This window comes from Labrus bergylta, chromosome 3 (assembly GCF_963930695.1).
Source record: "Labrus bergylta chromosome 3, fLabBer1.1, whole genome shotgun sequence".
NCBI classification, from domain to species: domain Eukaryota; kingdom Metazoa; phylum Chordata; class Actinopteri; order Labriformes; family Labridae; genus Labrus; species Labrus bergylta.
Window position 1 is genome coordinate 18,622,735 of NC_089197.1, and position 23,926 is coordinate 18,646,660.

A 23,926-nucleotide genomic window follows, 5' to 3' on the forward strand; every position below is an offset into this window, starting at 1 on the left:
TCGTGCGGGTCTCCAGCGCAGCGCTTGCGCATACACAGTACAGCAATTGTTCTGAGGTTTTGAATTGAATTAATTGAGATTTTCTCCTTTCTTAAGCTGAATTTAGTCTTAGTTTTATCAAAGTATGAATACTATGGCGTCATTAAAGGAAAACAAATTCAAACTGTATGAAAAAAACATTATAAAAAGTGCTCCTTTGATATATGGTGCATTCGGGGACCCCTGATAAATACGGTACGTGTGATTTAAACTTCGAAAGCTGTCAACAACAACAAAAAGTATAACCATGTAACTGAAACTTTTCTCTGTAAAATAACTTACTAATAATATAAGTAAATAAAATACATACGTTCAAACCTTTACAGTTTATGATTAGAACACACTGTGTGTATACTTAAAAAAATAAAAAATAGCTTTCGTATTTCCGACATTATGGGAACGCACCACATCACGTGACATCATCTGACAGCCAGAGGAGGAACACTAACATGGCGGTGTGCATAGCAGTGATCGCGAAAGAGGTAACGATTGCTTATGTTACGTGTCCATAGCGTTATATTTCACTTGTTTTTTAATGTCCAAATGTTTTACGTAGTCTTAACATTAACTCTTAGCAAAGGTCAATTATCTGTGTTCGCCAGATGTAGAGATACCCTCACTGAGCTAACCTCATCGGGCTACATTAGCATTCTTCTATTTCCACACCGTTTTTAAACTGTGCAGGATACTAAAAATGTCCTCTTTTTTTACAAGGTTTGTTTACGTTTTTTTCCCCGTTGAATATGTCATTTCCCAGAACTACCCGCTGTATATCCGCAGTGTTCCCACTCAAAATGAGCTGAAGTTTCACTACACAGTGCACACCTCTCTGGATGTTGTAGAGGAGAAGATCTCTGCGGTGGGCAAATCTTTAGGGGACCAGAGAGAGCTGTACCTGGGTCTGCTCTACCCCACTGAAGACTACAAAGTGTATCCTTGTTTCTTTAAGTTGACAGGTTAGGTAAACCCACAAGAGTTGTCTCTAATTAGATAATCTCTACTTTGAGGTTTACACTGTAAAACTGTGCAGTTCAGTTTTCAGCTTTTATTATTATTAGCACATTTGTTCTACATCTCACTTACATGACTACAAATCAAGAAATATACCAAAAGCCTTATTGTTTGTATGCCCACATTGTCAGAGCTGTAGACCAGTGTAATGACCTTATTGTAGTAGAATGGTTTTAGTCAGGATATTACATTTAATATGAATTTGAGTACATGTGTTTTAAAAGTAGTACACCTGTTATTGCACCTGGAATCACTGAACATACAATTAATGATAAAAGCATTTCTTTGCACTGAGGAGAAACATAATATTTAGGATATGTATGGGACTTGAAAAAAACTTACAACCAAATATCCTTAACTGGTAAACTAGATATGGGTATGTCACTAACTCCAAGGTGAAATTTGTCATCGTTGTGGACTCGTCCAATACGTCATTACGTGACAATGAAATCAGAAGTGTAAGTTGAGTCTAACTTTTGGCTTGTCTTACCTTAAATTGAATGCAGTCCAGACATTACTCTTCAAAATACATGTTATTTATTACACAGCTAGAGAATCTTTACTTCCGTCTTTAATTTATTCAGTCTAGTTGAACAGTATGTCTACATTCTCTGAATTACTGTGTTGCCCTGTGCCTCAAGCTTCAATTAGATTAGAAGAGCCAATGCTGATAGACTTCAACGCAGAGTGTTGTCCATGATTCCTTGGAATTACAATTTTACTTACTCAGTGCAATATCATGGTCAAGGTTACAATCCCCACCTTACTGCAGGATGCCAACTCAGACTTTTAACGCCAATACTGAAATAAGATGTCACCCCACATTATAGGTTGAGACATGCTGGTTACTTTTTTTTTTTAACTTTGTAAAGAATTAACTTTATTTTTTTACTGCAGATGTTCAGAAAATTACACAACTCTTTCACAGATGTAATGTGCAACCCATTCCACAATCCTGGCGACTCCATTCAGTCAAAGTAGGTTTATGCCTCAAATGAATTATTCCCTAAGAGATTTTACTGATATTTTTGTGATCTTTCGATGCATTTAATCTTTTTTTTTTTACCAATTCTTCTGCAGAGCCTTTGATGGCATCGTATCTGGAATGATGGTTCAAACCGGCTGAGTCCCATTTCATCACTTCTTCTGAACCCCCCCCTGTACAGAAAACCCCCTATTGAAATTTTTGTTTACATTTTGTCTTGCTTACAGAAATGCCTATGAAATAAATCTGCAATGTTGTTCCAACCTCCTGCGTGTGTTAACTTAACAGATCAATTGTTTTATTTATTCATTCACTTACATAGCAAAGAACTTATAAGTTATACAATAGGGAGGATTTATACGTGACATAGCAGGCAAATCACAATACATTCGCATCAGTTTGTAAAATCAGTTAGAGATGCAATTTAGGATTGTCCCATGCATTCACAGAAGCTTGTAATGCAACACCGCTGACCCCAGACTTCTTTTTCACATCTCACAGACTTGGAACGATTGATGCAGGGATGCAAATTAAAAAAAAAAAAAAAAAAGAAGTCATTTCATCGATCCTTCTTGCTTCTCTCACATGATGCTTAACTCAGTAATGCCTGGGAACACTTTAAAACCGTCAGTTCTTTTTAACCCACTCTTCTTTAGTTGTTGTGGGTGGAGCTAACGCTGTTGAGGGTAGTGCTGTCCACTTGACCCTGCCCCCAACTCCTCTGACGGTGGGGTGATGAGAAGAAGACACGGATAACGTTTAGGCACCTGTTCGTGGTAGTCCATGTGTCCCCACTGTCTCTTTCCCACTGAGGGGCCTCCGTAGTAAGGGTGGGGCGTTTGATGTTGCGGCCTGGTCGATTGGTACCTGAACCTGCCTCGAGAGCTGCTCTGGTATCGTGGTGGACGGAAACCACCTCTGCCTCTGCTGCCTCTGGATTGGCCGCCGCGGTGTCCTCCCCTGTCTGTGGTGCTGATGCCTGGCATGTTGGTCCTCTTGGGCATTACCTGCAAAAAAAAAATGTTTTTTTTACATCACTGTTTAGGATGAATGATTACTGAACAATTAAATATTTCCTTTGCATTTTAACCATGATAGTTCAGAAGAACCTAACTGTCCTCTAAGCACTTCAAGCTCTACAAAAAGCAAGAGAAAAGATATAAACCTACAGGGTGCTGTGACTGTTTAGCCTTAAAAAGTAACTTGGAGCAAAAATTAAGCCAAGATTGAATAACATGGCCTTACACGTTTAACTTTAATTTCACCAAACCATACGAACATCAACAGTGCAACAACAGTATACGTTTTGGTTCAGCAAGAATAATAATGAATCCTAATAGTAGGACGTTCTAAGTTGCAGGCAAAAAATTTGTTCTAATTAGTTTTATCAAACAAAATTTAAGTTTGTTTACCACTTTTATGTTTCTTCCCCTAAAATAACAATTACCAACTTTTTTTTCTAGCCTAACCGAAAGTGTCATCAGGACCACAGTTCTGCAGTCTGTCTAGTAAAAGACTTCTTACCTTGAGGACTCTCCCTCTAAACAAGGTCTCATGCAAACCAATGGCACTGTGCACCGAGTCTCGATCAGAGAACTCAATGTATGCAAACCTGTGAAGGGGAAGATAAACAATAAATATACTGGAATGTCAACATGTGAAAAGCTTTATTTTAATGTTATTGTAGTCTAACAAATGTTAAAATGTATATACACAGGTTGAACCCACCCTTTAGGATGGCCTGAGAACCGGTCACACAGGATGGTAACTCTGTTGACAGGACCACAGCCATTGAAATGGATCTCTAGCTCGTCTGCCGTAGCTCCATAATCTACCTGGGATTTGTAAATAAACAATGTATCAAACCAGAAGAAACAACACCCTGCTGAGCATGAAGGAATAAAAAAAAACGCTATTCAAGACTTACATTTCCTACATAGACCGATCTATTGTCTGCATCTATCCTCTCCTCGGGGGTCATATTGTAGAAAGGTCCTGTGGGGGAAACGAAAAACAAATGCATAAACTTCTTTGCCCATTTGATCCAATATATGTAACGTCTAGACAGGGGGTCCTTTCAGGTTAAAGAACATTCAATAAATTATCAATTTCTAGCATCATGACAACAAAAGGACAACTCGCTTCCCCTCTGATTACATCTGTTCTGAGGAGGAACTAAAAGGCAGGAAGAGGGGGGTTTGAAAGGGATGAGGAGAAGCACAGAGGCAGAAAATAGCCACGGGCAGCAAGGAGGACCCTTCTGGTTCTGTGGGGCTCACTGCTCCGTCTCATTGGGCAGTGATGAGGCACATGTGAAGCGTCCCAGGTGTTAGCCAGATGGTGAAGGATGCAGTTACCTCACCTGCCTGGAGGCTGCGATGCTACACACCTGGCCAGAAACTCGCTGTCGAGGCTTCCCAAATGCATAATCAGTATTTAGCCGTACAACAATGTGACACAATAACAAACCATGGGGCGGATAAGACCCCCAGGCTGTCTCACCGGGTCGGGGGGAGCTCGTCAGGAGCTGCATCTCCGCTGCATCACACCTATCCTCCTCCTCCTTCAGTCTCTCCGTCTCTTCTTCCATCTCCAGCTCCTGAACCCTGGCCTTGATGGCGGCCAGCTCCTGAGACACACAAACACGGAAAGAGAAACATTCAATAACTGCTGACCACAGCAGAATACTACATTTGAAGCAAGACAATACAAGAAGACATAGATGGAAGAGTTGGGTTACTGGGTTGGAAAAAGCTTGGGCACACAATGGGTCATCAAAAGGTTTCACAATAGGTATCTAAACCTTTTTGAACACATCTTCTGTGTAAACACCGCTCATTGTGTAGTTTTGACAAGGTGCGTTTAAAGTGGTCAACAATCACCTTAATATTCTGTCGCCTGTGAGCCTTCATTGAAGTTTGCAAACTAGTCGTGAACCAACTATGATAATTGAAAAGATACACGCTGGTCTCTTAATGAAATTGAGCAATTTGTTGACTGAGTTGGTTGACTATCTGAAAATTAAACAACCATAAAAAAGGAATTAAGCTATAGACAACTTATGAACGAAATATTCTACTTGAACATCTTATGAAAGCAGCAAATGCTCCCAAAGATGTTGGCATGTCCATGGAATAAATTAAATACAAAGAAATTCCGGATGAGTCATAGATTTCACATATAGCTGGCCTGAGGTATGATGACAACAAACCTAAGCCTGAAACAAGATTTTTAACCACCAGATAGTGGCTGTGCTTTAGCCACAATGCAATGCAGTGCACCTGACTAGCTCCATGCACCTTGCATGTTATTCAGGATGTGGCTCATTGATGCTGTTCTCTGCACAAAACGTGTCCCAGTGTTAACATTAAATAGCACGGCTGCGATTTGCGCTTAGACTTCCATTCACCTAGTAGCCCTACTGAATGTATAAACGTGATGGCAACCCGTTTGGATTCACTGCAAACACAATGATACCCACCGGGTCCTCGGCGAAATGCTCCCCCATGGACTCGCCCTCCAGGTAGCCGTACTCCATATGATTTTCCGCCATGGTTAGCTTACTGCTCCAACATGGCATCTGCAAAGCCCACTGCAACTCGCCAAAGCCGCTTCAAGAAATATCTCTCACGGTAAGGGGGTTTACGGCTTGATGGTCCACGGACGCGACACCTGACCGAAGATGAGGTAGGCTAATAGATATCACCTGTGAATGAGACTCATGACGCGCCGGATTGATTGACAGTGGCGCGCACGTGAGCGAGAGACGCTCGAGGAGGGTTTCTGCATCCCAGTGGCGCAGCAACGAGGGCCCCCCCATCCCTGCCCCAACTTATTACACACCTACCCCCCCCCCCCCCCCCCACCCCCCGCCATGTACTGCAAGTAGGAAACAGATGCTAAGTCCTACAATTATTTGCAAGAAATAGTACAATTCTTAAAAAAAAAAAAAAAAAATCTGTGAAAAATCTGGCAGTCAAAAATCACGGGAAATATCCAAATTATATTTAAGATAGTTTTTCATTTTAACTTAATCTTTAAAGTTATAAAAGACTAACCATTTAAAAACTGATACAAAGCCTAACTCAAGGTAAAGATAATATGGCGGACATGTTTACCTGAAGGAAAAGCACAGGTGTCGCTAATATCATTAATTAAGACTCGGTTTTAATGGTGCCTTCAAATAGGGTCTTGTTTACACTGTTCACGAGAAGAGACCATATAAACGCCCCCCCCCCCCTCTTATGTATTCACAACATCAGAAGTTGAATTTTTTCCGAAAGGTTTGAGTTTTGCATGAACTTCAGTTTTTTAAGCGCAAGGGCAAGGTGATATTTAGAGTCTATGATTAATACGTTTATGCTACATTTAGTCTAGTCTTTTTTTCATCATTTTATATTTGGTTAAATAATGGCTATAATGCAACCTGTAAAAGAACAAGCAACCTTTTGGTGTTCATTTGCAGTTGCCTAGCAATGGTTTTCCACATGGTTACCACATGGCTGCCAGTAGGCCTATAGTAAAAATGTGCTAAGTTGTAAATGCTAGCATTAGCATTTATCTAGTAAGCTGATCCATTATTAAATACTTACTATTCAATTTGGCAGGACCCTTAAATGGAAGCAGCTATAATGAACTGGGCCATGATCAATATTGTTTACCCCTTTCTTTCTGTGAAATGTAAGTTAGTTAAGTTTATTTTGTACACTCCTCTGTTTGTTCCACAGAAAGACTCAAGAACTGTTTTGTCCCCCTGGCCATACGACTGTACAACAGGCAGGGCTGTTGGCAGGGGAAAAGCACACTGTGACTCTTGGACTTGGAAACTTTCACTTTTTTTCTTTCCTCATCTGCACAGCTGTCCTAAGAGTCAGCCCTAGTTGGACACTTTAATGCCTAATGGACAATCATTTTATGTGCACCTTTAATGTCTGCACTGACTGTTACTTAAAGTCTGTTTTTAATACATTCTGCACTACCTTCATTTAAGACACTGCTGTACATACATACACAACACAAACATCAGAAGGTCTACACTTTTATTTTTATGTACAGGTCTAATATTTACCAATGTTCCTTAACATTTTATAGGTTCCACTTCAATTGCACATATATTTGTATTCCTGCATGTTGTTATGTAGATTTGTCTTTGTATTAGTCTATTTTTAATTGTGCAGGTTTAATTTTAATTCATGTAGGGGCTTACTTAAATCTTTGTTTCGGGTTAATATATGTATGGGAGGAGGGACAGCGGTTGTTTGTTTGTAACAAATGTTTCATGTCGTGCATGTCTTGTAAACTGCTACTGGATGCTTTGAATTTCCCTCAGGATCAATAAAGTAATTATCTAGTACCTCTCACAAATACAGATCACAATAAAACAAAAGTCCCTATATACTCTTTTTTTTTTTCAGCAACTGTATCTCACAATGCCTTTACACAAACTAACATACTTACACAAATGTTTGGAACTTAAGGTACTTGTACAGTAATAGTTACACTGTTTTTTCTATCTGAGATCACAGATCTGTAGACTGGAGTGGATGTAATCAATGGCGTCTGAAGTTGATGTCAGCTTTGTGTGAGCGATGATTTAGTAACAATAGAAAATGCTCCTCCTATAAGCATGTCGTCTCAGAATATGCCTGCGAGCTAAGAAGAAAAGCACCAAGAGTGATGAATACTTCATTTCATGTTTTAATTACACAGTTACATTGTTCAACACAGACAATAACCTGAATTAGAATGTTTTACAGCTTCACACATCCAACAGAGCGAACAGTTAAAGAGCAGTATTAGCAACAGGGAGGAAAGCATGCAAGAAATAAATACAAATCAGAATTGAATTCTTCTGGCACAGTTAACTTCATCTAAAAACGGCAACAGGACCTTTTGAAGAGGGAAATTAAACAAAACGAGAAAGATCTTTGAAGTGCCAACCTTTCCTACAGAAACATGTTTTTTTTTCTGTAATAATGTATTGCACAATACAGTATAGAATGCTTCCCTACACATATAAAACCTTTTTTCAATTCATGTAAAATTCAAAACAGGGCCATCCTGAGCCATGGCTTTTGGAAAAACAAGTGCTGTATCCACTTGCCTCTTCAGCTTCCTACTGTAGTCGTTCATCAGAGCCTGTTTCACAGGAAGGACGAGTCACTGTAACATCAGACGAGCCTTGAATCATCATCATTAGAGTTATTGTTTGGGGTAGGGACAGACAAATGTCATCCTGCTAATATTTGTCTTTTCTAAACATGCGTTTTGCCCATATTCATGTACATAGTTAAACCAAAATAAAGGGGCTGATGAAAAGCGTTCCGAGACCCTCAGATGGTATTCACAATAGCAGAGCCCTTATGCGTTTGCCATCGATAATATGTTCACAAAGAGAAGTGTATGACACCTTGACATGTGTCGTATGTGTTTTGTGCTATAATGAAGCTTACAGACACAAAACCCTTAACACAAGTGTAATCTGAGTGTAAAGTTTTAGCTTTTGGTTGTATTTTGGTCATTTATATCAGGTGTATTGGATTTGGTTTTGTTTAGTTTATCTGAGGGCTTACTTACAGACAAGGAGGCACACCAAAAACACTTAGAGTTGAAAGGAACTGCCGTCACAAAGTTTTTTTTTTTTTTTTTTAATGCTGATATTGTCAAAATACAGCGTTTTACTGCACAAAGCTGTTGCTACATATTCTGAATTGATCTGCCACTATAGTCTGTCTGGGATGTTTCATTAAAGCTCTGAAGGTTTCAAGTAGTTTTGTACAGAGACACAAAAAGAAAGAATATTTCTTTTTTTTTTATACAAAAACACACACACGCCAACATTCACACACAAGCACACATCCACCATGTAGACGTTTTATCTCTGCAAGGCTTTGTAACCATAAGAACGCACGATCAGCAGGCCATTTCCAAAAGGAAATGCTCCTATTATTTTCACAGAAGCACTATTCTATTCAATGTGTAGACAACAAGCGCTTTGATTGCTTGAATGAGTGTTCTACACATTTGAAACTCAGCCATTGAATTCAGTGCGCTCTTTGCTATTGTGCCCTGATTATGTGTATCTCAGACACTTTGGTTAAGTAGTGAAGTGGAGCTCTAACCTTATTATTTCTGGTCTGTCAATACACAAGTCAAAGCCACACTATGGCAATGCAGGAGTACTTTGGTCTGTGCTTTTATTGGTTTTGGACGACAAATGGCATGTTATGATTCGTTCCGTGTTCGGTTCTGTAATATGCAACTTTAATGTGTACCTGCTACTAAACTCCAGCAGTATCAGTTTGGTTGTTTGGATGTGTTTAATACGGTGAAGTCTGGATAGAATAAATATTCATCTACATTATGGACAATGGCATGTTCTTTCAACCCTTTATCATCTCACAAAAGATTTACGAAACCGCTTTTAACAGTGTGCGTCCATGTCTGCTCTCAGCCCAGCTTTTCAAAGTCCAGGTCAACCTCTCCTGGTGGTTAGCTGTATGGTCACAGGAGGTAGCTAGTGTGAGGGGGGTTATGACAAGTGGTCGGTGGTAGAAGTGGAGGAATTAGACATCAGGGGAACGGACACAAAAAGGCTGAGGTCAACACAATATTACGGTAAATTTCACACACATACATAACGCTATACACACGGATGCAGGGGAACCTTTTTCGCTCATTCCATTTGAATTCTAGGTCTCTAGTAAATGTATCAATCTGTTGATGAAAAAAATGCTGAAACTTTATTTTCTCATGTCACTCACTGCAAAAGAAAAAACACTTTTTTTTTCCAAGTTTGGTCCAAGTGTGTATGGGGCCCATCATGTAGGGCTTACTACGATCAATGTAAGATGTGTGGCTGCTACACAAGCCTCACTCTTTATGTTGATCACAGAATAGACAGTTTAACATATGTTTACCAGAGAGGATTATTATCCTGTTGTATGTGTAAAGAAATGAACAAACAGAATTAACCCTTAAGAGGTGATGCTACTCTGTTGGCCTGGAAACAAAGATCTGTCTGAGAACCTTAGCTTATATCAAAACCAAATAAACAATTGACAGTGAAAAAGAAATATTTTAAAGATTCTGTCTCAAAATTAGTTCGGAATTTTACTGTAGCTTAAAACTGGCACATCACTTACTTCGACTGTGATGATTTTCCCTGCATTTTGGGGGAAACATGCACTCCTAGCTCACACTCACACAGGTTGATGACGACCAAAAAAGAGAGTCAGTAAAGGATGGTGACAAACACTTGACATGAGATATAAAGTTTGAAAAGTTCTTAATTTGGTGTGAAGGATCTAAATTTGAAAACGGAGCCTTCAATTAATTTCTAATTATCGATTATATTTGGGCTTTCTCCCACCTGCAGGATTTAAACTGATCTGGTTGAATAAAGCAAACTGTGTTGATTAAATTTTAAGTCGTTGTTCAAATTGAGTAGTGTCCATTCACCCTTAATCCGTTCTCATCCACTTTCAGCTGCATGCATTGCGGCCCGGTAAGCATCCACCTTAAGGCTCACTCAGGGTCACATGACACTTTGATCTGACTGAAAATTAGAGGTGTTTAAACGGAAAGAAAGGGGGAAATTTGTTATTTGAAGAAACTAATGTACTGTGGGAAAATGCTATTCTGGACATTAACGTTTAAAGGTTTCTGTTATTTGGCAAACACATTTTTGGACCTTTTTTAAATACTATGTACATTCACATTAAGTTACTGATGTTACTTTAAATATATTTATATGTATCTATATTATATGACACCCTATGGGCAGTTGCTGAGGTTCCATTCAGTAGCTGAATTCTCTTCATATTGCACCTCCGTCCTCTCACTGTCTTACAATGTGAGAAATACAAAATAATCTACAAGAAGGGTTCCATCTCATCAATATAGATACAACAAATCAAACAATATGTCAAATGGGGGGGGGGGCTTCCTCCTTGCTCTGACTTCACTGCTCAGCCCAAACTTAAAGGAGGAAACTGAAAGGTAACAAAAGCAAAACAAAGTCCGTTATTCTGGATATACACAAGGGCAGCACATATGGACATCAGCGACAAGAGACATTATTGAAGTTTGAAAGGAGGAAGAATATCTACAAGCAGGTTCAAACCCTTCCCACGTGGCTGCTCTGAGGCTCTGTCCAAAGCAGGCTGAGGGAGAGGGGGAGACTTGAGTCAAGTAGTTGGGGAAGAGCGTAGAAGGGAGGTGTGGGGTGAGGGGAGGTAGAAAGAGAGAGGAGAGCAAAGTCTACACCGCCCTTCACTAGACTCTTTTATCTGTTCATCATGCTTTGGAAACGGAGGGAGTGAATGTAAAGGTAACAGCAATTCCTTGAAATATCACCCCATTGTGGAGCTTTAGAAAAGATGACTTACAAACAATCTTCCCATAGTACGCAATGCCTTCTTGGACATTGTTTTCAAGCTTCTTTTTTTGACAGCTCCGTTGCCATGTTTGTATCTTCATCTCCTTTGAGGCTGTGTAGCTTTTCCTTCCCTCTTCTTTTCTCTCTGTCCTCTCTGTTACCATTCACAAAAAAAATCACACTGTGGCGGGGTTTCCATCCAAGTCTTTCTAGTTGGCAAGTTCACAGCATCGTCCATATTCACTAGTCTGGGCTGTCGCAGAGGAACCGCTGTAGTTTTGTCCAGACTGCAGGAGGCGGCTGCAGATCAAAGCAGGTCACAGTTTTGTTATTATTGAATGTCTGACTTTCTCTGGGTCCCGTCCTGCTGCCTCTCTGCAGCACAGTCCTCTCAAGGCTGGCTTATCTGCTGAGGAGGTGATGTTGCTTTGCGTTTGGTTATAAGATGAGTGCTACTCCTTATCGCTTACTTACTCACTTTGGCAGTGTAATACAAAGGTTTGGATCATGTTATTTTTCATCTTTGAATTCATTTGGGTTCACAATGGTGCAGAGAGGTGAGTCCGGTATAGATTTTCTTGGCTCGCTAGCAAGGTAGTTAGCAGTTTAAAGTTAATTTATTCTCATGTCATTATCGTTATCATCATCAGCATCATCATTGTCACTATTATTCTTTACTTAGAATATTTGGACTTTCTGTTTTTTCCCTTAAAGCCAGAAAGAAACATTTAATAAATACTAAGCTGTGTTTCTGAGGGGGGAAAAAAAATCACATCACAGGTTTTCACTTCCCTCATTCATTTGGAAAAAAAAGAAGGTACGATGTTCCTTTCCTGTTTCTATTAGGGCACTGTGAAATAAGTGCCACATCAGTGAACTGTTTGGAGTGATAGTGCACATCTCAGGGTTTTGTACTGTTCTCTCATTGGTGCTAAATTAAAGGGAAATCCTACCCAAGTGCCAATTTGCCGACCAACTCCCCTCCCGTAAGTGAAACCTTACCTATCACAGCCCTTGTCTTGTGTCCTTCTGTGGACAGCATTAAACGTGCTTACATTACTGAGAGAACTTCATGTCATATCTTTAAATCAAACACATCTGATATGTTTCTGTGACTGAACACATCTTTGCATGTGTTGCCGTTAAAGAGACAAAGACAAAACAAGTGTTTCTGGGGGAAGGTGACCGTCTATTATCATCACCATGGAGTGGTTCAAAGATTTTCAGAAGAGCTTATCATGGAGGAAATAAGGACAAGAGGTGGGAGTGAGGAACGGGATTACTGTGTGATAAAAGATTCCTCAGTTTGGTTTTGAGTGGAGAGTGAGCACTGTCGCATCAGTATATAGGGGAGGAATGAGGATCAGACGTCAGCGAGAGGCAGCGTCCAGCAGGGCGGGGGTAGCTGGAGTCGTGGAGCGAGAGGCACTGCTGGAACTGCTCTCCTTCGGGCTGGCGGACACACTGCCGCTGCCAGCCCCTCCCGCAATACTGCTCTGCCCCACCAGGGCCAAGGGTCCTGGAGGAGTGCTCTCCGAGTGGGTGGGGGGCGCACTGGAGGACGCTGAGGAGGAGGGGGTGCCTAGAGGGACACTGCTGCCCCCAGGCAGACCCTGCAGGCCCTGACCACAGACATGGTGGTGCTTCTCCCAGTCTTTGTGTTGGCAGAAGGAGCCGCAGTAGCGAGCCGTGTTACAGCCGCTGCACGTCTCACTGGCTTTTCTTCCACAGTTCCAGCAGCTCTGGTGAGACAGTGGGGAGAGAGTAGGTTGATAAAAATAAGTCTCTTTTTTGTTCACGGGAGGCACATAGTTCTCATTCATACATTAAGATATATATTGAAACTTTAAATAAGTACATTTTATAAAGTACTTTATTTTCCAGTCCTTAGTTTGTGCTGCTATTTGCACAAAGATTTTATTTTAAGACTTTTAAGTCCTGATCCATCGCGACTGGTCTCTTTTACCAGCAGGTGGTGGTCAACTGCCCTGTAAAGGCCTCAGCCTGGCACTCTGCTCCAACCATCTGGCTCTGTCTACTTTAATGTGCACATACAGCTGGACTGCTTTTGCAATAATGATGACAACATGTTGGAGCACAAACCAAACGCAAACAGCTGTACAGATGACAGAAAACAAGTTAACTTAGATGACAGGGCGAACAAAGTGAGGGGTAATGGATGGAGCAAAGACGAGGAACCAGAAGAGTGACTGAGTAAAGAAGTTAAGACCAAGCGAGGGGGGGATTAGGCAAAATGTTGGTGGGGGGTCTGTGATACTCACTTCACTGGAGTCCTCCTGCTGGTTGATGACTGTGAGTGCATCCTCAGACGCTTGCCTCTTGGCCTCAGCCAGCGCCCTCTCCATTTTTGAGCGCTCGGCTGAAATCATCTCATGAGCCTTCCTCTCCGCGTCTGACACAGCTTTCTGCAGCTCTGACATCGCCTGTCGCTTCACCTCATTCACGGCCTCCTCTGAGAGAGCGAGAGAGAGAGAGAGAGAGGTGTCAGTGCATGTGACTGTCGTCCAATCCCGCTTTCTCTGTCATACTTTATTGAAGCTCTTTAAGCTGCCATCTTGTTGTATCGCAGCGAACAGATGTACATCATCCAACATTCAAAACTTTCTGCCAGAAAAGGGAAACAGCGAGACTTCAATAATTAATTCAAAGACGTCTGGCCACGATCATTTCCAGTGCTGAGAACAGCAGATGTCTGCAAAGTTTTGTTATCAACTTTACTGCTACTCCAACATCCTAGGATTCCCTGTTTGTGCAATATTAAGCTTGTCACGAGAACAATTTTAATAGAAATTGTCTGTCAAGAGTTCACTATGAATAATTTCCCACGAGTGTGCATGCTCCACTGCAGAGTTTATTAAAGTGTAGATTCTTATCACAGGGCCTCTTCTAGCACAAGCACAAACTGTATGAGTGAGGAGGCTGTGTTTTTTTTTTTTTTTTACAACAGGCAGGTGGGTAGACTTCTTTCCAGGTGGCAGTCTAAAATAGAAACTTCCTGCAGTCCCTCCTCAGTTAGTAATGAGTGATGACATGTTTTTTTTTTTGTTACCATCATTCATGACCTCACAATGGGCTCCACATGTAAAATACACGATGTCTCATAGGGCATTAAACACCTGAAAAAATAGGATGCAAAATATATGCTATTAATTAATCAAATGCTTATGTGGTGCGTGTTGTGATGGAAAGATGTTCCATGTTATTCTGGCCTCAGAGACAGAAACCTTTTTAAAGATCAAATGATTTTTCTTTCTCCCGCTCCGCCTCCTCTAGACGTAGACAAACACACACTGAGGCACAAATGACACAAATACAAGAGGCTCTCCAGGTGTGTTAGGCCAACCAAGTAGGTGGTAAGACTGATATTGTTCTCTCCACTGCACCTGATTTCCTCCAGTCAGTGTTTGTCTGAGAGGGAACTCATACATTACTGTCACTTTTCCTCGCCGCTCTACTCCAGTTGTTTCAAACCACTGTGCTAAAAGATAAGCAATAGGGAGAGCGCTTACACACACAGCTGCGTGTATGTTTCATGGCTGTTTGCATGCACATGGCTGTGCGCATGTATGCACGCCTTAGCGACCTTCATCGGTTAAACTAAACGTTGTATGATCAAATTAATATGAGACAGTGTTCTCTAGTTTTACCCTCCTCCGACGCACCTGTCACACATTCAGGTGTGCAGAGATTTGTTTTGCAATGTTATGCTATTATGTTTAAAAGTTAGTCAAACCTGTCAACATACAGTTACACTTTGGCCACGTCTCAATGCTTTCCCTCATCTTGTCATGCGTCTCTACCTTTATCCTTCATTTCTTTCCTACTCCGTTTTCCACCCTTCCTCCTCCTTTTTTTTCTTCAGTTCCTTGCAAACACTATCTGCATTCTCAATTATCTGGCCTAATGCATGCACCGCTAAGATTAGTTTGCAAATTTAATTAATTCTTATCAAGGAGACTGCATAGCAGATGCTGGGGCAATTAGCACTTAATGGAAAACACGGGGGCAGCAATATTAACGTTTTAATTCCGCAGGGATTTGGCGAGTCCCTGAGACGTGTTATTTCTGTCTGCTTTTTCACACTTCAGATCTTATTTTTCAAAAGCGCCGCAGTCACTCAACCTGAACCAGACCACAGAATACGTGTCTGGTTTTAATTAAAACCAAGAGGTGCTGCTGCTACAGCAGGCAGAGTATCTGGCTGCTGAGATAGAGGTGACTCACACAAAGAGACAAACAGACACACACACACACTAAAGGTGAGATGTTGTGAGAGATTTTACTCACCCTGCCTGTTTTGGAGGTGCTTTAGCGCTGGGGAGAGCGGGATGCTTGTAGTACCTGTATGAAAAACAACTGCAATTAAAAGAGCTTTCTCTGCTGGTGAAAATGCAGCACAGTATTTTGCCGACAGCAGCAGCATCTCCCCTCCACAGGGTATTGGAATATGACTGTAACATAATGGTGCTGGGACTCTGGTGGAACCAGGAATGAGCCAGATGACTTCTCGGTTGGGCTCCGTCTTACATGCAGTATACTGTACAAAAAGGCCCATGCAATACAACACTCCCACCTGCCTCCCTGTGACTGCAAATTGAGCCAAAACTAATCACAAAATATTCAGTAATACGTTTTTTTAATGTGCATGCGAAAACAGTCACATGAAAAATGTGTTCTTGGGACAATGGAGACCTTTTAAGCTCCAACCTGTGCTGTGCTGCTGCGACCTTTGTCCGGCCAGGTGACTGCATTTTCACTGCAGCTTTAACTGCAGCGGCCTTTCATAGCAGTGACAGATGGAGGGCATTTAGCCCTAATGACACAGAAGGCCTCCAATCCTCTGCCCTGATGGACCTGCAGCTGCAAGGCCTCTGCTCTGTCTGTCTATGTGGCGAGGGCAAGGTAGCCCTAAAGACTGATGACGGCCTTAAGTGTGTGCGTTTTGTGAGTGTGTGTGAGGTCAATATAAAGACAATAGAGAAAAAAATGAAAGATGTTTGGCTCTTACCTGCTTTCCTCCAGATTTCTTCTGGCAGATATCCTGAGGGGGGCCTGTGTAAGAAGTCTCTGTGGATCTCTGAAACACACACCAGACACACACTTAGACACAGTTACACTCTTATTCATACAAAGTACTTTCAAAGTGTCTCCCTTATTGATTTGAATTATATTTCCTAAACTTGGTGTGTGGAAGCATAGGTAAATAAGCTTTAACATGTTCAGCTATTGTTGATGAGTAATGGGAATACAGGATTTCAAAGTGAATAAAATCTTTATTATGAATGTGGATGCTGGACATATGATGGTGAGATCAGGTGGTTTAACATCCAGATTGGTACTGCCTCACAGTATGATCTCAAATTGGTACATTTAGTGAAAATATGATAATCTAAGTCAAATGTTGTGCCTCAATTGGCATTTTCAGCATTTTAAATCAGCTCTACCTTTCTATGAGTGTTTTGCTTTGCCAAACAAACCCTGCGAGTGTTTTGTCTACCTGTCTGTCTGCCTGTCTGCCTTTCAGCAGCCGAGGACGTTCCTATGGGCAGTGACTCGCTGCTGCTAGCTGTGTTGGAGGAGGAGTTGTGGTGAGGAGTAGGAGGAGGAGGAAGAGGAGGAGGAGGAAGGCAGTGCTGTCCGTTGCTCCCACCTTTTTTCATCTCCTCCACGTCGCTGTATCGCCGAATCCAGTGGTTCATCTCCTCCCTGTCGGCCTCCTGACAGCGGCGCAGCACAGTCAGAGAGCGGCGCGTCTTCTCCACCATGTCCATGATGCAGTTCAAGAGCTGCAATGGGGCAGGCTAAGTATGAGATTTAGGTTTTACTTAATTCGTTAAATGGAGAAATTTACCACTGCTCCATGTAGTTACAAATGTAAATTATTTAGCTTCAAAACTCAAAATGAACAAGTCAGTAAATCACCTTCACAGATTTTGGAAAAAAGGAGTTAACTTCACAAATTTGATTTTAAATCCATTAAAATATATTTTTTGAAACCCCCACAGGCCTTACAAACAAACCCCATTCAAAAGAAAAAAGTTTCTTAATCCAAAGAGCTGTAAAATACATACTTTCTGACACATACCACCAAACAGATGTGTATGTTTGCGTGTGACTGTCTGCCTCTGTTCATGGATTGTGTGTCTGTCAGTGAATTTCAATGTCTAAGAGCATTACAACAACCATAATGTAACAGCTGGGCTGCTGATGAAAACATTTGAGCCAATTCCTTCCACCCTTCTGCTTCGTTCTCTGCCAACTCAACAGATTTCCTCCCCTTCCTCCCCCGGTTGTAAACAGTGTCACTTTTTCCCATAGTGCCCTGTGATTCCAGACCCGGTCCGGTCCTGCTAAATGGGTTTAGCATGCTTGACATTCAATCCATATCCTTCTTCCCATTCATCTTTCCCTCTCTCTGTCTCTGCCTCCTTTCCTTCTCCTCCTCCTCCTCCTCCCTCCCCTCTGAGTAAGCTATATTTATTTCACTGAAGTGTTTCTAATTTGGCAGGGGTCCAGGCCTGGCCGGTTCTCTCCATGACTGCAGCTCTTGTCTCAGCTGCTCTCCCCAGCTGGAGCTGCTCTCTGCTGGGTCCCGAAGCTCCATCTGGGGCCTAGTTTTCTGTGTGTGCGTGTCTGTCTGTGTGCATATGTGTGTGAATCTCGTGTACATGATTTTGTCGTCATGGAGTTGGGTGTGGAGAAACTAGGTGTGTGTCTGTTGTTAATTCATTGCACCCTCCTAAAGTCAGCTGTCATGTCAACTGCTCAGGCGGCCTGGACAGAGGCGGTTCTGTGTGTCAACAGTACCGCTCTTTGTCATCTGTATCCTGTCTATGGCACTAAAACATACTTTAATCATGTGACGACCTAATAGCTCCTTTTGTCCCACTGTTTAATGATGTTTATGATTGTAACAAAGATGTGGTTGACACCTAAACAGGGAAATCAAGCTGATACTTACATTATCAAGGTGCTTCCATTCCTCCGCCCACTCTCGATCTGTGAGACGGTGGTCAATCACCTCCTCTTGGCGGGCTCCATGCACTGCTAAAAGACATTCCCAAAGGTCAAATTAAACAGAAATAGAGTTGTTTGCAAACCACAACTCAAAACCAGTGCAGTGTAGTCACTGAACAATATTTGAAAAGAAAACGGGTGCTTGATTAGGGACACTGGCCACATTTCTTACCAAAAACCCAATCCTGACTTTAACTAAGAGACATATTATAATCAATCTATTATTATAAATATAGATAAACCAACATAATACATCCCACTAGAGGTATTAGTGCAGAGCAGCTTGTACATAAAACACAAAAATACAGCAAGATGTAGACAAACAAAAGAGCTCAAAATACGGAAATAAGATCTAAACGTGATCCTGTTAACTGTATACTGATAAATATCTGGATAACATGATTAAGGATTGGTTTTAAAAAAAAGGTAAAAAAAACAATCAGAAATGAAACAACCAATCAATCAAAGGCCCTTGTGTGCCTGTGCCATAGCTAAATGTCTTACCAGTGAGACAATTGGACAAAGAATTCACCTCTCTCCTTTTGGGAAAGCAGAGGGACAGCATATATGGTTGCCACAGTCTTAGCACATGGGCATGTATGGCTGTGGTCTTTATATAGACGCACTGCCACAAGGATTATCACAATGGACAAACAACTGGCCTTTGTCCTCTACATTTACCTACACACACGCCTGACCACATAACTGAGGACTGTAGATCTATAAGTTTACCTGACCCCGTGAGTACATTGCAGCTGTCCTACCTGTCTGCCGGTGCCTGTCTCGAGCTTCGCGTTGTTCATTATGCCTGTACGCGTCTCTATACTGGTGTGCCAGAGCCATGTCTTCTAGTCGATAGTGCTGGGGTCCCATTTGGGGGTTTGGTGGATGAGGGAGGCCGTTTGGAGGGTGTGTGGAGAGGCCGTTGGGAGGCGGATGAGCAGGAAGACCTGTGCTTGGGCTGAAGCGTTGGCTGGGGCTGATGGTGCAGGGCCGCTTAGCTAGGTGCTCTGGGTGCAGGCCATCTCTGTCAGAGCTGTCTTTGGTCCTGTAGAGGAGGACACCAAGTGGATTCAAACAAAAACCGTCACATATTATACATAGACCATAGATAGGAATTAATATCAATCAGAATTGAAAGTGCTCATTATAACAGGTTTTCTGAGGGGGCTTACAACTTTGATATTCTTTTGTGGAGGGTTGTTTGAACATAAAATAAGAGCAGACAGTTTGATGTCACCCCAATAGCAGAATACAATGTGAGACAGTAGACCCACACCAACCAGCAGTTTGAACAAAGGCATTAATCAACTGATAAATAAATAAAACTATCAGATGAAGGATGAAATGGCGAGACACCGACCAAAGACGGCAGAATCTTTAGAGCAGAGGAAAATGTAAAGGCTTGGAATTGTATGATAAATAACAAACCAGATTTTTGTCATAAGATTTTGTGTTTATTTTCTGATAAGCAATGGCCTTGCACAACCAAACTAAATCCTGTGCATGTTTTTTTTTGTTCCACCAGCACATATACCTTTAATCCACTGATGTCCATTGAGATTTGTTTCACATAAAAGCTGCAAAAATCTGGATTTCTTTGGATGCTAATGTGACTACATTCAATTTCAAACTATCAGCAACTGATTTTTGACACCACGTTAATGTAAGAAGACAGATATTGCACTTCATGTACATCCTTCTTTATCCGTCTTCAGCTTGTTCTGTCCTCGCCAGACCACAATGAGTAATGTGAAGACTGTGGGTTGGCTTTGCCAGGCTAAAAATGCATTGCCAGAGCATTACTTCATGGTTTGGGAAAAACAAGCCCCCGCTAAGAGCTAGAAGGCCTTTAAATCAGATCAAGAGGCAAAATATGCCTGAAAAACATGACACATGAAACAAACTAATGAACAGATATGATTCATTTCACATTGTGTGAGCCTGTTATAAGCATGTATTGCCTTTATTACTAGTAAACTGTCTTCATTTACCAAACTGTGATACCATGTAAGGTAACTATTGGGTCAACTTACTATTCAAAAGAGGAAAAATCTCAAAATCTGAATAACCAGCTGAGCTCTAATGTTAAGAGTCTGTCAAACAAACAAAAACATATCCAAAGCTCTAGTAGAGTTTATTTCCAATGGTTATAGTGTCTAGTGAGATTAACCTGCATTAGAAGGTTTTAACAAAGAAACACAACACTGTCTTCAAAATTCAAAAATTCCCACATTGCTTTTGCAAACACACACAGGCTCAGGCATCCTCACATATGCATGTTTCCCTCCTGAGAGCTGCTTGTTGTTCAGTTACAGTGAGGCAGTGGCCCTGCGAAGCTTTTGCACAGCTGTACGCCATATGTATCAAACAAAGCCAAGTCCAACTGTACACCATGCGTCTCAAGCTCTTAATCTGAATATCCCTCAGCCTACTCTTAGATTGCAAGTATTTCTCCCTCTCCCTCCCACCCTGCTCTCCGGCTTAAGGGGCAATATGGGCTGAATGCTGTGTGTTTGGCAGATGTTTAGTGACACTCATTTGTGTCTGTTTACTTCAAGTGAGCGAGTGTGTGTGTGTGTGTGTGTGTGTGTGTGTGAGTGTTTTCAGGCCATCTGGACAGTTTAAATGGGAGTGTTGATATTAATCTGTTTAGCAGGATAGCAATAGGCAGGCATTCGGATAGAAATCACTCTTTATCATCCTGGGGATCAAAGGCGAATAAATGCAGCGCTGCCCAATGCAGATGATGGATGCACGCGCGCGCGCGTGTGTGTGTGTAATCATATTTATCCTTGTGTATATTTGTGCATGCCGGTTATAATCGTACACATCCCTTGCTCTAGTATCTGAAAAATCACAGGAACAGCTGGCACAATGTAGGCCCTGCCCCAGCAGGACCCTTGGCCTCTCTCTCCCCCCCCCTCACTCCCCCTCCTTCACAAGTTTCGCCTGCTGTTTATAAACCACAGGTCGGGAGGCAGAGGTGTGTGGATTACAGTGGGATTGCACATTCAAGCTCCAATTTCTAGACCCATCCAAACCACCACTTACACCACCATCAACCTCCCACCTCCCTACACCCGCGCTTAGGATGTGCTCAGTGTTACGGTCAGCACATCACCATCTGGACACATCCCTGACATATGGACAGCTGCTGTGAGCCTGCAGGTCAGGCAGTCAGAGAGAAAGAGAAAATATGAGAGAGGTGAAGAAGGATTGCACCAGAAGAGACAAAGGAAGAAAAAGGAAATGTTTTCTAATTCTCTCTTGGTGCATCTTCTTAGCGGGTATGATAAAGCTGAGCACTGGGATGAAATGTGGGACAAACTTGCTGCTGGTCTTTGGGTTATACTGAGGACATCTACTGTACTTCACTCACCCATCTTCTTGGTCGCTCTTTTTTTCCCCCCCTTTTCAGACAATCTGTGTGATTTTCTGCTCTGCATTTATCCCACCCCTCCCTCCCAGACAGCTGGCAGATTCATCCTGGCATCAGGCTGTCCAGACTTCCGCCTCCCGCACAGAGGATTTACTCCTCTTGTCGCTTGGCATTTAAAAATACCCTGAAATAATTCATACACAACACTGCCTGAAGTCCTTTTTCTGTGTTTTTCTGTGTTTAATAGAGAGATGCTACCTGTCAGGGGTCCTCCTTTTGCCGTGCTCGTTCATCTCCAGCATGATCTCAGAGGAGTCGAGGGGGGAGCTGGCGTTGGCGTCCAGGAGAAGCTGCTCGTGTTGGGCCAGATACTGAGCTGGAGTCTGCTTTGCCAACCGTGCACAGTGTAGCAACTCTCTCTGCAGCAGGGGCAGGTTTGCCTTTAGAGGTAAAAACAGACATCTCAGGATTAGGAATAAAACAAGTTGTTTCACGAAGGGTATAGATTTATTGAACTGATGTAAAGATGTATGTATAAGAGGTGAACAAAAACCTGATGGTGGAAAAACAGATTAAAATAAAAACAGATTAGGGCAAGTCAAAAAGAAAGTGATAGAGACAGGATGAGATAAGACAGGTCCGCTGACACGTTCCTCTGCCATGTCTCTCTCCAGGGTGGGCTTATGTGTATATTGTGTGTGTGTGTGTGTGTGTGTGTGTGTGTGTGTGTGTGTGTGTGTGTGTGTGTGTGTGTGTGTGTGAGTGTGTGTGTGTGTGTGTGTGAGTGTGTGTGTCAGTGCTGTCAAATAGCTCTCTCAGACCTGCCTGGTTGTTATAACCTAGCTATTGCTGCAATGTCCCAGATGTGGCGGATCATCGCACAGCAGGGGGTCTGATACTCTCGCTCACACTGCTTTCGATGGACATCCACAAGCATAACCCCCCCCCCCCCACACACACACACACACAATTTTCTGCACTACAACTGCAGTATACTGCTATTAGTTAGACATCAAAGGTCTCCATCCTTTCCGCTATAGGAGCTTTGGAGCAAATTTTAAAAGGAATGATGACAACACATACGCAGTAGGAGAAATCTCTGTGCTTGTCAACTGAAAATCTATGCATGAGTGTTTACCTTTAGGAAAGGAATGACAAACGGCCTCAGAGGGAAGTTGGTGGCCTCGTGAAGTTTGGAGTGAAACTCTTCAATAGTGAGTGTTGAGTTCTTAAAAAGACAGAGAAGACACAGGAGCTTGTTAAAAACAGTTACCACGATAGCCATATTTCTAGCAAAAAAAGATTAAATGTTGTGATTGTTTTATTAGATAAATTAACATTAAGCATTAAAAAAAAAGTCACATTAAAGAGATCTGCTGAATGAATGGATAGATGTATATGTAGTAGTGAAGTTGGGCAGAGTACAATCAGAACGTACCACCAGCCCCAGCACCAGGCTGCGCACTCTCTCCCCGATCTCAGGCGATATGTCGTTGCCAAATTGCTGCAGCGTGGTCAGGAAACGCTTCAGTTTGCACAGTTGCCGGGCACCGCAGGCTGGCGGAAGCTGCTGGTTGGAAAGCGAGGCGGTGGAGGACATGGCCGGCCCATTACTGAAGCCGTTGGGAGTGGAGGGAGCACCATTCAGTGATGTAGGTGAGTGGCTGCTCCCATTCAGCACTGCAGAGAAACAGACAGAAGGAAGAGGCCATGTGAATTGGGTCAGTAGATTTTGGAGGGGCCTGGGGGGCTTCTGCCATATCTGGGGGTGTGATGAGGGAAAGAAACAATTATATTCTGCTCATATAGGATTGAATGGTTAAGATTACAAGTAAAACACACATTAGAAACCCCCGCCTGCAATATAATGCACAATGTTACTTCAGTCACCCACTTCTCTGCCTGTTTGACTGAGCGCTGTGAGTATGTTTGTGTGTGTGTTTGCAGTAACTTCAGCTGTCTCACAACTGGTACCATTTGACTCCCCCTTACACTCCCCCCCACCCCGTATCAGCCTGTTCCACCCTGGTCCTCACCTTCTCCCCCTCACTCACTCACTCACTAGGACACAACTATAAGAGGAACTTGTTAA

General features: G+C 42.2%; 3 protein-coding genes across 8 annotated transcripts in view; 1 reads left to right on the forward strand and 2 right to left on the reverse strand.

Annotated features, from left to right (window-relative positions):
• Nucleotides 1-386: 386 nt before the first annotated feature.
• On the forward strand, nt 387-2,298 carry trappc2l (trafficking protein particle complex subunit 2L). Its single transcript, XM_020652863.3, has 5 exons — nt 387-521; nt 797-969; nt 1,421-1,508; nt 1,948-2,027; nt 2,131-2,298. The coding sequence occupies exons 1-5, from the start codon at nt 489-491 to the stop codon at nt 2,174-2,176; spliced, it is 420 nt and encodes a 139-aa protein (XP_020508519.1). The 5' UTR covers nt 387-488; the 3' UTR covers nt 2,177-2,298.
• Nucleotides 2,299-2,307: 9 nt separating this feature from the next.
• On the reverse strand, nt 2,308-5,820 carry pabpn1l (PABPN1 like, cytoplasmic). The gene is made up of 6 exons (XM_020652862.3): nt 5,517-5,820; nt 4,538-4,664; nt 3,963-4,030; nt 3,764-3,870; nt 3,560-3,647; nt 2,308-3,042 (listed from the first exon to the last, which is right to left on the reverse strand). Exons 1-6 carry the CDS (start codon nt 5,613-5,615, stop codon nt 2,707-2,709), a joined length of 825 nt encoding a protein of 274 aa, XP_020508518.2. The 5' UTR covers nt 5,616-5,820; the 3' UTR covers nt 2,308-2,706.
• Nucleotides 5,821-7,719: 1,899 nt separating this feature from the next.
• Nucleotides 7,720-23,926, reverse strand: part of cbfa2t3 (CBFA2/RUNX1 partner transcriptional co-repressor 3) — a 43,775-nt gene continuing 27,568 nt past the window's right edge. For 2 of the 6 annotated variants that reach the window (XM_065952861.1, XM_065952865.1), the window contains exons 3-12: nt 23,273-23,514; nt 22,973-23,062; nt 22,093-22,274; nt 19,217-19,500; nt 18,397-18,482; nt 16,933-17,236; nt 16,444-16,512; nt 15,723-15,776; nt 13,697-13,887; nt 7,720-13,156 (exon numbers count right to left, since the gene is read on the reverse strand). In XM_065952861.1, the coding sequence (XP_065808933.1) occupies nt 12,785-13,156; nt 13,697-13,887; nt 15,723-15,776; nt 16,444-16,512; nt 16,933-17,236; nt 18,397-18,482; nt 19,217-19,500; nt 22,093-22,274; nt 22,973-23,062; nt 23,273-23,514 (1,874 nt within the window). In that variant the 3' untranslated portion in view covers nt 7,720-12,784. The remainder of the gene's footprint in view (nt 13,157-13,696; nt 13,888-15,722; nt 15,777-16,443; nt 16,513-16,932; nt 17,237-18,396; nt 18,483-19,216; nt 19,501-22,092; nt 22,275-22,972; nt 23,063-23,272; nt 23,515-23,926) is intronic. The other 4 variants (XM_065952864.1, XM_065952862.1, XM_065952863.1 and 1 more) reach the window with 4 other exon arrangements.

What these genes read in the sequence shown, in the direction of transcription:
- pabpn1l (XM_020652862.3), bottom strand. Translation starts at nt 5,615, where the DNA reads ATGCCATGTTGGAGCAGTAAGCTAACCATGGCGGAAAATCATATGGAG. An exon ending in GACGAGCTCCCCCCGACCCG is followed by an intron (nt 4,031 to 4,537) that starts GTGAGACAGCCT and finishes TTTCCCCCACAG; the next exon opens with GACCTTTCTACAATATGACC. An exon ending in TTAGAGGGAGAGTCCTCAAG is followed by an intron (nt 3,043 to 3,559) that starts GTAAGAAGTCTT and finishes TTTTTTTTGCAG; the next exon opens with GTAATGCCCAAGAGGACCAA.
- trappc2l (XM_020652863.3), top strand. Translation starts at nt 489, where the DNA reads ATGGCGGTGTGCATAGCAGTGATCGCGAAAGAG. An exon ending in CCCACTGAAGACTACAAAGT is followed by an intron (nt 970 to 1,420) that starts GTATCCTTGTTT and finishes CTGGTAAACTAG; the next exon opens with ATATGGGTATGTCACTAACT. An exon ending in GGCGACTCCATTCAGTCAAA is followed by an intron (nt 2,028 to 2,130) that starts GTAGGTTTATGC and finishes ATTCTTCTGCAG; the next exon opens with AGCCTTTGATGGCATCGTAT.